Source organism: Cajanus cajan, chromosome 4 (assembly GCF_000230855.2).
Source record: "Cajanus cajan strain Asha chromosome 4, NIPB_CcT2T_4, whole genome shotgun sequence".
NCBI classification, from domain to species: domain Eukaryota; kingdom Viridiplantae; phylum Streptophyta; class Magnoliopsida; order Fabales; family Fabaceae; genus Cajanus; species Cajanus cajan.
Window position 1 is genome coordinate 67,992,786 of NC_138520.1, and position 14,294 is coordinate 68,007,079.

The 14,294-nt window shown below is 29.1% G+C and overlaps 1 protein-coding gene across 7 annotated transcripts; it reads left to right on the forward strand.

Annotated features, from left to right (window-relative positions):
* The first annotated feature begins 2,187 nt into the window (after positions 1–2,187).
* On the forward strand, positions 2,188–6,801 carry LOC109802214 (Protein kinase superfamily protein). Of its 7 annotated transcripts, none has more exons than XM_020363470.3 (8): positions 2,188–2,650; positions 2,733–2,841; positions 3,121–3,340; positions 3,858–4,005; positions 4,190–4,385; positions 4,654–4,778; positions 5,650–5,808; positions 6,069–6,801. In XM_020363470.3, exons 3-8 carry the CDS (start codon positions 3,135–3,137, stop codon positions 6,354–6,356), a joined length of 1,122 nt encoding a protein of 373 aa, XP_020219059.1. In that variant the 5' UTR covers positions 2,188–2,650; positions 2,733–2,841; positions 3,121–3,134; the 3' UTR covers positions 6,357–6,801. The 7 variants fall into 7 exon arrangements, with proteins under 7 accessions (XP_020219059.1, XP_029127923.1, XP_020219060.1 ...); XM_029272090.2 differs by having other exon boundaries at positions 2,188–2,645; XM_020363471.3 differs by having other exon boundaries at positions 2,188–2,536.
* Positions 6,802–14,294: the final 7,493 nt, after the last annotated feature.

Here is a 14,294-nt window from a genome sequence, read left to right on the forward strand (position 1 = left end):
AAAAATAGTTAAAAATGATCACATAAAAAATAAAAATTAAAAATGATAGTTTTAATTTTACACAAATAAAATTTTTTTTTATAGGAATCAAAATTAAAACTTATTTTATTCTATGATGCCTAGAAACATTTGAGTAAAAAATATATTTTTAAAAGTATACTTTTCTTTAAAAAATATTTAGAGAATAAAAAAGGTAAGAAATATGTATTATTAATTAATCCAATACCCAGTTTTGGATATCAATTCAATCAGCAACCATTTATATATGATTTTTTTTTTAAACTTCAAATATTTATAAATATTTTTCTATTTCTACTAAGTCAAATTGAATTGACAAATTTAGTTTTGGGTTTAATTAATACGCCATGTTAGTATATCCCATGTAATATTTAATGAATTACTTATTTATATTGTTAGATTTTTTAAAACTTTATTAATGAACTACTTATTATATTTATTCAGGTATTAAATTTAATAATAATTAAACGCCTAATTTGTTTTAATTATGGTAATAGACGATATACTAATTAAAAAAAGTTAAAGTTGTGAAAATGAATTGAATTCATAGGTCAACTCATCCGTGACAAGTTAAATTTTTGCCCATTTTAATTATAAAAGTTAAATAATTAAATTTAGAATTTGACTTATAATATAATTCATTGTAAGTCGTGTTGATTGTTCATTATTTTTTTTCTTCTCAAATTTTAGTTTATTATATTATATTTATATTAATGATTAAATTTTAAATATATTAGTTAAAATATTAATTTGTTAATATCTAAGGTAACTATTTTTTATTTTTAAAAGTGTGACTTGACCTATTAATTTATTTAAAATTATATTTTTTATTGATAATATTAAACAAGTTAACAAGTTAAATTTTAAATAATTTAATAAATATATATTTAAATATGTTTTTAATTTTTTTAAATTTGTGTAATTTTTATATATTATTATAATAATTTAAATTTTAACATAAAAATATAAAACTAATATAGCTAAAAAAATATTGAATATAATTTTATATATAAGATGACAATAACATTGCACACCTATATAAGAAATAGATTCAATATTTTATCGTTATTTTTTGTCTACTAACTACTGACAGTTATACTTATTATACATGAATTGATATAAAAAATATTATATAAAAGAGGAAGGAGTCATTTTTGTTAGAAATATAACCCATACATGAATATATACATTAATACATACGTACATTAATACATACTAATGCACAAATTATAATAAAAGATGATTTATCTTATCCATTTTTTTTTAATTATATTTCATTTGACATATTTTAAATATTAAATTTTTATTTGGATCATTTTAATTTTTAAAAATTAAGTCAAACGATCCACTTTAATAACTCTAAAATAAAAATTCAAATCTCATGTAAATAAACTATAAAACTAAATTAACATATACCATCTCTTTTCTTATATATATTATTTTCAACATTATATATAAGACTTTTTTCACTTTTTTATTTGTTATTTTTAATATAATTTTATAATTATCAATTATATTAATTATATCTTCTATAAAATATCATTATTTAATGAATATTTATTTTAGACAAAAGATAATAAATATTTAAAGATAATTAAATACATTTTTTTCTTTTTTATTAGGATTATAAAAAATAAATAAATATGTAAATATCTCTCTTCCAAACATTAATTAATTAATTAAGTGAGAGAATGATTAAGTGAAAAAGAAGAATATTAATTTTAGAAAAACAACTTAAATCATTATCAAATTTAATATTTTTAAGTAAATTAATTAATTTTCTCAAAGAGTGTGATTTAGTTAAAATAAGACTTAGTTATCTAATTTACAAATTTATTATATATCTTCTCATAAATAAAATATATGTTTTATATTATTTCTCTCTTCCAATTAATTCCTTTTTCAATTAGACTGGAACTCTCCTCAAAATGTTTATAATTATATATTTTATTAAATTAAAAAATAAATCTTCTAAGAATGGCATAAGTAGGAGAGAATCTATATTTTAACTCAATGTTACTAATACCGATAGCTATATTCATAGGTGATTGATAATTATGTTAAAATATAATAATTGTGAAAAGATATTTATTTATTTAGGCGCACGAGGCAAAATTGTAGAGAAGGGTAGATAAGAGAAGAAAAGTGAGGTATAAGTCCGTACGTGAGCATCGATACATGTCTGTAACATCCTCGACCAACGACAACGTCCTAATATCTGAAGCTGCCGCGTCCGCCTTATTTTCCTTCTATGCCCTCCACGTGTCCCTCTCCCATTCGCTCTCTTCATTTTATTTTCTTTTTAATTTTTTTCTTCTCACACACACCACCGCACATGACACACTCGCACTTTCTCTCTCCTCCCACTTTTGAGCCTTCTCTCTCGTCGGAACGGATACGCTGAATATCTTCTTCTTCCTCTCTCTCTAGGTTCGCCCCACTTCTAGAGAGAGAAAATTCACCTCTTGTCTTTTCCAAAGGCATCAACTTGAAGAGGGTGTGTACGTGTTTGTGGGTGGTGGGTGCTTGTCACTTTTCGTTTGTTTCAACTTTCAACCCTCTCTTGCCTCTCCCAGTTTTCTAGGATGTAATTTTTCTGGGAGATATTATTATTTTAACCTTGTGTTGTAAGGTGCTTTTCATCTTTTATTTATTTATTTATTTATTTGTGAGTTCTTCTTCTTATCTTGTTTCTCTTTTCTTTATTTTTTTAGATGAACTTCTACCTAAAGGTCAGCTTCTCACTGAAGCATAAACAAAGAATATGATGCTTTTGGGCATGTGGGAAGGAGGAAGATAATTATTGATTCCTTTCAAGTTCATGTGAGAGGAAAAGATTGTGTTTTTATTTCTATTTTTCATTGTTTTTGGTTGTTCTGAATTAGGGGCTAAAGTTTGAAGATGTGTTGGAAATATTAGCACTCTGGAATTGGGTTTTTTATTTTATTTTTATTTTTACTGTGGAGATGTGTTCATGTAGAAAGGAAGATTCTGGGGTGGTTGGTTTTGTTCTGTTGTTGGATTAAAAAATTGATTTTATTTTTGTGATTTGTGTTAAAATATTTGTGTGGGTGACGATTAAAATGAGGAATTCCGGTATAGTTTAAGGTTGCAGCATGAGTTTCAGAGAGAGGGAGCTAGGAGAAGAGAGGGAATGTGAAGAATCGGTGTTGGGGAGCAATGAATCCAAATCAGTGAGGCAAAATGGGTCTTTGACAGACACAGAGCTAACAATTGATGAGAGTCTATTGGTTGACCCTAAACTACTCTATATTGGGTCCAAGATTGGTGAAGGAGCTCATGGGAAAGTGTATGAAGGAAGGTCAGTGGCTAAGCCTTGGATGTGTATACCATGTTTTGTAATTTGTATGCCATGCCCTAATTTCATTAATTTTCTTAAAAAAATTTCTGAGAAGTCATGTCAGATCCTACAGTGCTGGGATTTTTATCTACAATTTAGTTTTCATGATTATGCATATTTTGTCCCATTAGCTGGCAGAATTATTGTATTTTGCTTTTTAGTTGTGCTTCAGTGTCAAGTAAGAAGTCAATAAAGAGTTAATTACAGTGATTCTTTGTTGGTTCAAGCAGTAAATAACTCTACCTGTCACAAATTTCAACAACTTGGGACCTTTGTACTGATTTGACATGTCTAGGTTCCACAAGAACAAGAACATTTGCATGGTATTGATTTTTCTCAAGAACAATGAATTTCTAGATCTTGTCAAAGGGTGTTTGGTTTTACTTTGGCTATTGGAGTACCTGTTCAACTGTATGCTTGTGTGTGTGTGCATCAAGTAATTTTCTGGAAGTTGGAGTCATGATTTATGTGGGTATAGATTATTAATTTCCAGGTATGGAAATGAAATTGTTGCAATCAAAGTATTACATCGCGGGAGCACTTCTGAGGAAAGAGCTTCCCTTGAAAATCGTTTTGCTCGAGAAGTTAATATGATGTCTCGTGTCCACCATGACAATCTTGTTAAAGTGAGTGCCATTGTAGCAATTATCTTTACTGTTTCTGTGTAATTATGCTTTATTGAAGCCTATGTAATTATGTTAAGTATATTACAGTTTATTTTGCTTCATGCTAGTATGTAACTGATAGTTTCCTCTTATAGAAGATAATGATCTAACTAGATTTTCTTTCCTTATTATTATTCTTTTGCAGTTTATTGGAGCATGTAAGGATCCTCTTATGGTAATAGTTACAGAGCTATTACCAGGGATGTCGCTGCGTAAATATTTAACCAGTATCCGTCCTAAACAATTAGACCTTGATGTGGCTATAAACTTTGCCCTTGATATTGCTCGAGCCATGGATTGGCTACATGCCAATGGGATCATTCACAGAGATCTGAAACCTGGTACTTTTATGTACATATAGCACATTACATGTAATGGATAAGTTGTATGTTAGATGTTTTGTTATGGATTCCATGGTCGTAGTGTCCTAATGTGACTAAGATTGTTATTATAGTACTTACAAGGTGGATAAATTAATCTGTTTGCTGCAGCTCGCTGCTGTCCTGTAATATATATTTTTTGTTTTGGTTGCCAAACCTACGCAATGTCTCTTACTTCATTAAAATGTGTATCCTTATTCAACTATTTTTTGAAACTGTTGCCATGCAGACAACCTGTTGCTTACGGCAAATCAGAAGTCTGTTAAACTTGCAGATTTTGGTCTTGCAAGAGAAGAATCTGTGACCGAAATGATGACTGCAGAAACAGGAACTTACCGTTGGATGGCACCAGAGGTATGTTATATTGGAACATGATGTTACTGTTTGACCAACAACTATTATAATTATAAAATGTGCATCAGCCAGTCGATAAAGCTGGCACATTTTGCCGTTTATTATCTTGATTCATCATATCACTATTAACTTAAAATGATAATTTATTGTACTGATGTTATATAACATGTGTTGGAGACTCACTTGAAGTCCTATAGTTGCAGAGACTGAACTTAATGCTGAAGCAATGATATACACAAGCAATATTTAAAGTTTGGATGTACTTTTTGCTAGAATGGTGCGCAAAAGAATTAATCAGTCACAAACTCATAAATTTCATCTAGTTTTTCCTCAATTTTTGTGTCACTGCATTGCTTGGGGTGTGAATGTTTGCAGTAGAATAGTTGTTTCACTTCTTCATTTGATTGTGTGCACTACCATTGTTATTATCCCCCCACCCGCCCACATATATATACACGAAGTAGGAAGAGATGAGAGCAAGAGGAAAAAATTTCAACGGTGTAATACTATAATTCAAAAGGATGGATAAGATTAAAACTAGTTAAAAGATCTTGACTGTTCATATATGGTTGTATAGCCAAGATTAATCCTCTCACTTCTCACATTTTCACTATTTGTGTATATATATTATAACTCCATGTCTTTAGTTTCTACTTGCGGTAATTCCTAGTATACCCAGATAAAATTGAGGTTTAATTATTGTGCTGAACAGATAAAAGCCACAGTTAATTCCCATCTAGTCTCGTGTAATTTAGTTAGTACAGTAGTGCACATATTTATTAGGACCCTTTAGTGCACTGAAATCTTTCTATTATGATTGTATTATTATATACATGGAGTTTTTTTATGACACGGTTACATATTTTTGCAGTTGTACAGTACTGTGACATTACGTCAGGGAGAGAAAAAGCACTACAACAACAAGGTTGATGTGTATAGCTTTGGGATTGTTTTATGGGAGCTACTAACAAACCGCATGCCTTTTGAAGGGATGTCCAATTTACAAGCTGCTTATGCCGCTGCGTTTAAGGTATTAAATTCAACATTATAGCTCATTATTCGTCAATCAGTTAGTTGTCATTTTTGTCTCAAGTTAGAAATAATTGATGCAAATTTCTCTACTATGATCTGTGGATAGATTATTATGCACACATCTCTTATTCATGTCATATATAGTGTTGAATCATAATGGTTAATATATTAATTTCTACACTTCCAAAGCTACTTTTTTGGGAATATTTTTATTTGTTGCTATTTGCTGACCATGAAATGGTATGTTTGAGATTGCAGCAAGAGAGGCCTAACATTCCAGATGACATATCCCCTGAACTAGCTTTTGTCATACAATCATGCTGGGTTGAAGATCCTAACATGAGACCAAGTTTTAGTCAGATCATCCGCATGCTCAATGCGTTTCTCTTCACACTCTCACCCCCATCTCCTCCGTTGCCAGTACCTAACAATGAACCTGAGGTGGCTACAACAAGTAATGGCACCATTACTGAGTTTTCTGCCCGAAACCGAGGAAAGTTTGGCTTTCTTCGCCAATTGTTTTCTTCAAAGAGGACCAGAAACTAACATTGAGTGCTAAATTTTTTAAAATTCCCTTTTGTTGTAGATGAAAAGAGTTGCCTTTCTATGATATACAATTTTAGTACATTTATGAGTAACCATCTAAGGTGACCAAAAGGATGTAACAAGTTCTACAAAAAAAAAAAAAAAAGAGAATAGAATGTTGTTTATAGACTTTTTGAAAAAGTAAGGAAAGAAAAAAGGATTGTTTACATTATCTACTAGATCTTGGTGTAAAGGAACAGTTTGATTTAGACATTTTCCTGTTTTGAGAAAGGTTATTAATTACTGCGTAGGGATTCATTGTAAAGTAGTTGTTTCCAAACTCCAAAGGATGCTCAAAGGTTAGTTTGTTCTAATTTGTATATTTTGCTACTGTCTAGTAGCAGCATCTCTTATCTGGGATATTTCTGATTAGTTAATAATGCATAGTGTTTAATTTTAATTTTAATTTTTATTATTTTTAATAATTTTGCATTACCTAGCATCCGCATAAGCCTGTTTTCTATTTATATATGTAGATGTTAGCTGAAGGTGTGACTTTGAAAGTGATATGAAACTTGTAGAAAGTTGTTGAAAAATTATGTCTGTTATTTAGTCCTTTTGAAAATCTCTAAGATACATTTTAAAGTTTTTCTGGATTATTTAACTGCCACGGCATTTGAACTATATTTTAGGTTATGTGAGAAGAACAATGAGTATCTCAATATGCGTTTTTTTTCATTTGTCAATATATTTATCAATTCTTGCTAATATAGGACTGTAGGAGTTTGGTATTATCGTGCTTTCAATGTGTTAACCTTCACTGAAAACTTTTTTCTTAAAGAGTATCTCTTTTCTTAAATATAAATATGTTAATGTGTGAGAGGCTGTCATAATGATGCTGGTTTTAATTCTGATGTAATGTTATGGTAAAAGTTTCTTTTTTAGTAATTCTCCTATCTATTATCACATCATAAAAAAAATTTCTTGGGATAACTATCTCGAGTCATTTTAATGGTATAATAATATTGATTTAGTAACAATAAAAGAAAATTCGCTATCAATGTATGAAAATAAAACACTAGTTTTATGCATACAGAATCAGTTCTGAAATGTTTACTCTAACAGTCAAATGCAAATTTAAGATTCTCCTTTTTGGGGGAAACTAGCTTTCATAGTTGCAGAACTATAATTTGGAAAAGTATGGTACCAACTACAGAAGAAAATGGTAAAAACTTGAGCATAAGTCAATAAACATTTTTACGAGTACAAACACGAATGTTAGACTAAAAACGCATCCTATGATATTTGTTACCATTAGAGGAAAAAGACACCGTGTAACTTTAGCTGTTTTGAGATTTTGATGTCTCGAATTAAGTAATAAATTGATGCTCTCATAAGTTATTATTATTTAAATATCATTTTTTATTTTATTATAAAATCATTGATAATCTGCTCATAATTAAATTCTTTGAAAAATTATTTTTAATAGAAGCAAATAGGATTTTAAATTTTACTTCATATTTAATTTTGGATTACTATTCACTTAGAACCGACTTTTGTCTACCTTAATCGTACTCATGACCTTACTATGCACCTTTTATATTTTTAAATAAAATATAAAATGAGATTTTTTTTAGCAAGTAAATAATTATTTTAGTTCTCGAAAGTAGTGAACATTGTCACATTAATTTTTAAAATTAAAAAATATTAAATAAAATTTTAAAATGTCAGATAAATCTTTAAATTTTACTGTATATTATCATTTTGGTTCTTAAATGTATCAAATACTAATATCATTACTTTTTATATACATTTTTTTAGATTTACATTAATAAAACTGTCAATTTCCATTTTTAAAAAAATTATTCAATATTTTCTTAATTTCAGACAAAAAATATAACACTATCTTCCAAATTCTGGGAGCAAAATGTTCATTTACTATTTTTCTCTAGTAGCTGAAAGGGAGATGTTTACTCCACTAACCCTTATTTATTTATTTATTTTTATTTACATAAAAAATTGAATTTGAAAACTATGCTAAACTTATTTAAGATAAGCTTTAATTATTTTTTTTTTAAATCCCTTGATAATTAAAATCATGTGACAAACGTGAGTCCCACAAATTTAAGAACGTGAAGTGTCAATTATTGACACACACACGTGTGGACTGTGGTGTATTACAAACCACCTGATTTCTCCTTCTGTAGTCGCTGTCGGGCTTTGCCAAGGATGGTGGCCTCACACTCCTATCCACAATTTTATTTTAATTACAAAATATTACTCTTTTCGTCCAATCCATTTTTGCAAAAATAATGTAGCATATTTAGTTCTGTCTCTATATTTAAGTAACTATTCAATTTGAGTCTTTAATTAAAGAAACACGTGTTAACGACCTTTCATTTTTAGGTACATTTTTTTAAAGATTAAATAGTATTTTAGTTCTCATAATATATAATTTTTATTAGAAATTGTATATTTTAAACTTTTGAAATGTATTATTATTATTATTATTATTTTACTTTTCATTAGTTGGTTTTAATCTTTATAATGTTTAACTCATGTTGAATTAGTCCTTATAGTATGTTGACTATATTGAATTTAGTTTCTTAAATATGAACATAATCGACATGTTAGAAACTAGAAAGATCAAAATTAATATTGTCAATATATTGTAAGGTTATCAAATATTACAAAGACCAAGTTTAAGTAACAAGGACTAAAAGTAACATTATTTTTAATAAAACTTATTAAATATATTTTTAACATTTTATTATTATTGATTGAATCATAAAATTGCAAGTAAAATTCGTTTGATAGAAAGTACAATATACATAATTTTATGAATCTTAGTACATTAAAAAGGATTTTACTATGATTTTTCTATAAAATATTACAAACAAAATTATTAAACTTAATTAGATGATGGTACAAGTATACAACCTATTTTCTCTAAAAATAGTTAATAATCGGCATCTGTGCCTTTTACCTCCCCTCTCTTAATATGGTGTTATTGTCTTTGAAAATGACAATCTTGAACATGTGCAAACTCTACTGGGATGATTTTTTTTTAAAAATTATATATATACTACATATAGAGGAGAGGGGAGTTATAATTACACTGGTGTAACTTTTACTAAGTATTATACTGTTTAATAACTTTATATTAAATGCAAATTTTTTGTAAATCTAATCGTTAGATTGAAAGTTCATATCTCTTAAATCATATATACAAAATTTTATATTAATCCAAGATGATTTGATACTTTATTTTTATGAAATAAAATTGATGTAATATATTCATTTCAAAATACAGTAAAATATGAACACTTTGATTACCTCCAAGTTGTTGTTCAATGTTAACAAAATTTGATATACACGTATAAAGTGATATGAACTTTCAATCAAGCGGTTGGATTTACAAAATTCACATTTAATATAAAGTTATTGAGCGATGTAATACTTAGTAAAATTTACACCGGTGTAATTATAACCCCTCATATATATATATATATATATATATATATATATATATATATATATATATATATATATATATTTCCCCCCCCCCCCCTAATCTTACATTTGGTTAGATTTAATTGCCTTAAAATAAGTAAATGTGTAAAATGAAAATATATTTATCATGAATTTTAAGTTAACTAGTAATTCGTGTTTTACGCACTAAATATTTATTATATATAACTAAAATTTATAATAATTATATATAAATAAATATTATATTTAAATATAAAAATTATATTTAAATTTTATATAAATAAATATTTTTAAATATATATTATTTTAGATTTAAATTTTTTTTTTGATATTATAGCTCAAAATTATTTTTAATTATTGGTAATTATTTTAAAATATTAAAATTTAATTTATAAATAAATATGATAAATAAAAAAATCAAATCAATTAAAAAAATTATAAGAATCTCTATTATACTAACCATCCGTTAAAGTAAGCTCGGTTATATTCTTGGCTAATCGAGTTAAATTTACCGACTCCAAATTTGGTTGATTATCTTTTGCAATAGACATTGACCAAATCAATAACATAAGCTCAGATATAGTGTTAATATACCTAGTTGAATATACTGGTATTCAACTTAGTCGATTATTTCATATCATAACTGCAACAATTGTGAAACTAAAGGAAATATATAAACAAGATTAAATTAAGGAAAAAGAGGTATGTATAAAATAGATGGACATAGACTAACTTGATCATCATAGTCCTTTTTACAGGTACCTTTTGCCCATTTTAGATGAGGTTGAAGACAATCTGATTCAATATTGGAAGGCAAGGAAATAAGAAGATCTTATAAGATTATTACTCTGTTTGAGTATATTATAGTAATAACATTTTGGCTCTTGAAGCAAATTTCCTTCAGTCACCTATGGTTTCAACCTAAAGCCATAGTGTTACATGAGTAATTGATCAAGGAACACCAACCACATGGAAGATAGTGTAGCCTTGTAGAGATTAATAGACCATATCAAAGCCATGCGACAACAAAATGTTGAAGTTTTGGAAATGATACGTTGCCAACATGAAGTTGATCTCCAAACGTTACATGCTAAAAATGAAAGCATCAAAACTCAATTGCGACAACAATAACCACAAAATGAATCCAGTCATGCCCATACCGAAGAAGAAGAACACCATTCTTCTCCTAATCATACTCACCAATTTGAATCTAAACTTGCAAACACTCATAGCCAATATCCCCATTTACAAGGCCATCACACCATCCAAATACACCCTTTTGTTGATGGAATAATGGAAATCCCCCTTCCTATAAGGTTGAAAATATTAAACATAGAATTGTTGTATCCTGCCATAAATGAATGTTTCAATAATGAAAAATCCTTAGTTCCATGTTTTTTTTTTATCATAAAAGAGTATTCATGAAGAGTATTGATAATTTTACTTAAGTGTTTTAGATTTAACTTGTTATATACTCAAAAGTATTATAAGTGTTTCAACTCAAAAGAACTCTCAAAAGCATAATCATGTTTTTGAGTTGATGGAAAATACCTTGATCATAGATAATTTATATGTGCACGAGTTTGATGTATCAAGAAAGTTCAAGTTGGACATCTTCTCTTAGGAAAGATGCCTTGAAGACATTGTGCATTAGTCTCTCTGGTAAAGCCTCTAAATAAGAAAACTTTAGTTTAAACTCAACTTCTCAAAAGACTGGTACTGAAGACCATATTCAAAAGATTACTCAGAAACACACTTAGAAGGAAGCTTCAGAAGCAAATTGCTTCTAAAGGATATGCTATCAACACTAGAATAAAAATACAAGATGATGTCAACACTGCTTAAAAGTTAAGCCAACTCCAACAAACCTATTCTGGGGTCTATAAAAGGAAGACCAGGAGAATTTGTTTGAAGTGAGCAAGATCAAAGAAAGTCATCCAAATACAAGTTTGCAAAGTTTTAGTTCTTGCTTCATTCTTTGTGTTCAGAGATCTCCACTTCTACATTGTGTAAACACTCTTGTAATAGAAAAATAGAAGTGAAAAACTTCCTCAGTGGAAGCTCCTAGATAGGAAAGTTTGTGTAATCATAACAATTGGTAGGATACACCAAAGATTGATTATGTAAAACGCCTTCCCTACCAAATCTGGTGTTCAGAGGTGTAGGAAGGTGTGAAAGTTTTAACCAGGTGGTTAAATGAACTCATAATAAGTGATTGTGGGTTGCAATCTCAATAGGTTTTTGGGAAAGGAATCTTAGCAAGTGGCTAAGTGGAAGAACACAAACAACAAGTGGATGTGTTATGTGAAAGTGAATCCAATAGGTGGCTGGTGTTGTAATTAGAATAGTGGTTAGTAATAATAGTGGAAAAATCTCGTGTGAGGATTAAATGTAGCCTATGTTTGGGTGAACTAGTATAAATCTTTGTTTGCGATCTTTCTTACCCTATCTCTTTTACTTGCTTCTGTTGTTTATAAAAAATTGTATATTTATGTTGCATAATCCACTAGTATTTTAAAACTTGATTTAAGGGTTTCATAAGGGTAAAATCAAGGTTTACACTATCAGAAACATCTGCTTCTAAAGAACATTTTCTTGAAGGCTGCTTAGAAGTAGACCCTAAAACAACTAAGTTTTTGAAAACACTTGTCGTTTTCTGTGTAACACCCCAGTTTTCAATAAAGTTATTATTATTATTATAATAATAATAATTATTATTATATGGTATTTGGTCATAATTATTTTAATAATTATAGAAGAATATTATTTTGTACGTTTTAAATAATTATTGTTTTGGACAATTATTTTGTACGTATTAAATAAGTATTTTTTATTAGCATATTTAAATAAATATTTATATGTTTTAAGAGAAGGTTGATTTTATATGATATTTTGTTATTGAAATTATATTATTATATTTTGGGTCAGAAATATATTATTATTATAGAGGAAAAATATTTTATAATATACATGTATTTATTTTATTTAATTATTTTGAGGAAAAAGAGAAGTGGGTTAGAAGAGAAGGAAAATGGGTTGGGTTGACCCAGCCCAATGGATTAATTTTAAGGAGTCAGGTAGTGTTAACCCTATCTACCTTATTTGCGTTCTGAAGGGTTAGGAAAAAAAAAGAGAAACAAAGAGCTCTAAGGAAGAGTACTCAGGAACGACCTTAGATCACACCTTTGTCTTCTGCTCATCCAAGTAAGGGGGGAGTGAGAAACCTCGCTCTGGGTGTGGGATTGTATGCTGGGTAGTGGGATTGGCCCCCAATCCTGTGTTTGCTGTATTTTTATGTATGCTCATGTATGAGGGGTTTCTCCCAATTGTATCTGTTTTGCTTATTATTTTTCTTATATGCAATTAATTGTATGACTTGAGATCTCTATGGGTTCATATGGGAAACCCTATGAGAAAAAGAGCAAAATATGAATGTTTTCTATTTTGCCTTCTAATTACTTTGTTGTGTTCCTTGTTGGATGTGATGCATAAGTATATGGTTAATTTTGAAAATAAATATGTTTTAATATGATCTAGTGTGCTCTATGGGTTCCTCCGGGAAACCCTATGAGAAATAGGCAAAATATGAAATATTTTTTTTTTTGATTTCTGATTTTTCTGTTATATTACTTGTTTGATGAGATGTAAAAATATGTATTTAATTTTATAAATAAACGAGTTTTGATATAAATTAAAGTGCTCTGTGGAGGCTTTGTGAATATGATGATGTGAAGTGAAACGTGATTGAGACATGGGATATGAAATGTGATAATGAAATATGATGACGAAATGCGATGATGTGATATGACCATGAGAAATGATAATGTGATATGTGAATGCATAGAGTCTTGATTGACATGCATCATTTGCATAAGTGTTTTAAGGGTACGATACGGAATACACCGCCAGAGAAGGCCCCCTAGTGTAAAAGCTTTGGGGATTAGTCCTTAGGGATAGCTCGGTTTGGAAGTCCCAGTCTCGCCCATTGTGTGCATGGGATGTATCTTGCGCAGCTTAGCTATCCCGACGAGACTCTGGTAGTATATCCTTCTAGTGAGAGTGCGCAGAGGGTGTGACCCGGCATGTACTCCTAGACTACTCTTCATGTATTGCTAGCGGCAATATGCCATGTGATGTTTTACTGGCGCCACATGCATGATAATATGTAGTTCGTGTCCATGCATGTGCATTCTTATTATTAAATGATGATAAATTACTATTTGTATGACTTAGATGATTTGATAAGCTTTTGTTGTTGATTGATCTATGAGGTAACTGTATTGTTTGTGTTTGGCTATCCGGTGTGCGTTCCTACACCATGAGCCAGAGTGAGATGTTTCTCACTCCTTTCTTTTGTGTTGTTTCCCTTGTTTGATATACAGGAGACCATCAACAACATGAGGATGAGGATGTGGACGATGGAGCTGAGGCTTCTATGTGGGATTTTGCTCTGATAGGACATGTGAC

Bases quoted from the DNA above. Each gene is read 5' to 3' on its own strand.
- LOC109802214 (XM_020363470.3), top strand. From the start codon at position 3,135: ATGAGTTTCAGAGAGAGGGAGCTAGGAGAAGAGAGGGAATGTGAAGAA. The intron at 4,386-4,653 runs GTACTTTTATGT...GTTGCCATGCAG, and splicing joins TCACAGAGATCTGAAACCTG to ACAACCTGTTGCTTACGGCA. The intron at 5,809-6,068 runs GTATTAAATTCA...TTGAGATTGCAG, and splicing joins CTTATGCCGCTGCGTTTAAG to CAAGAGAGGCCTAACATTCC.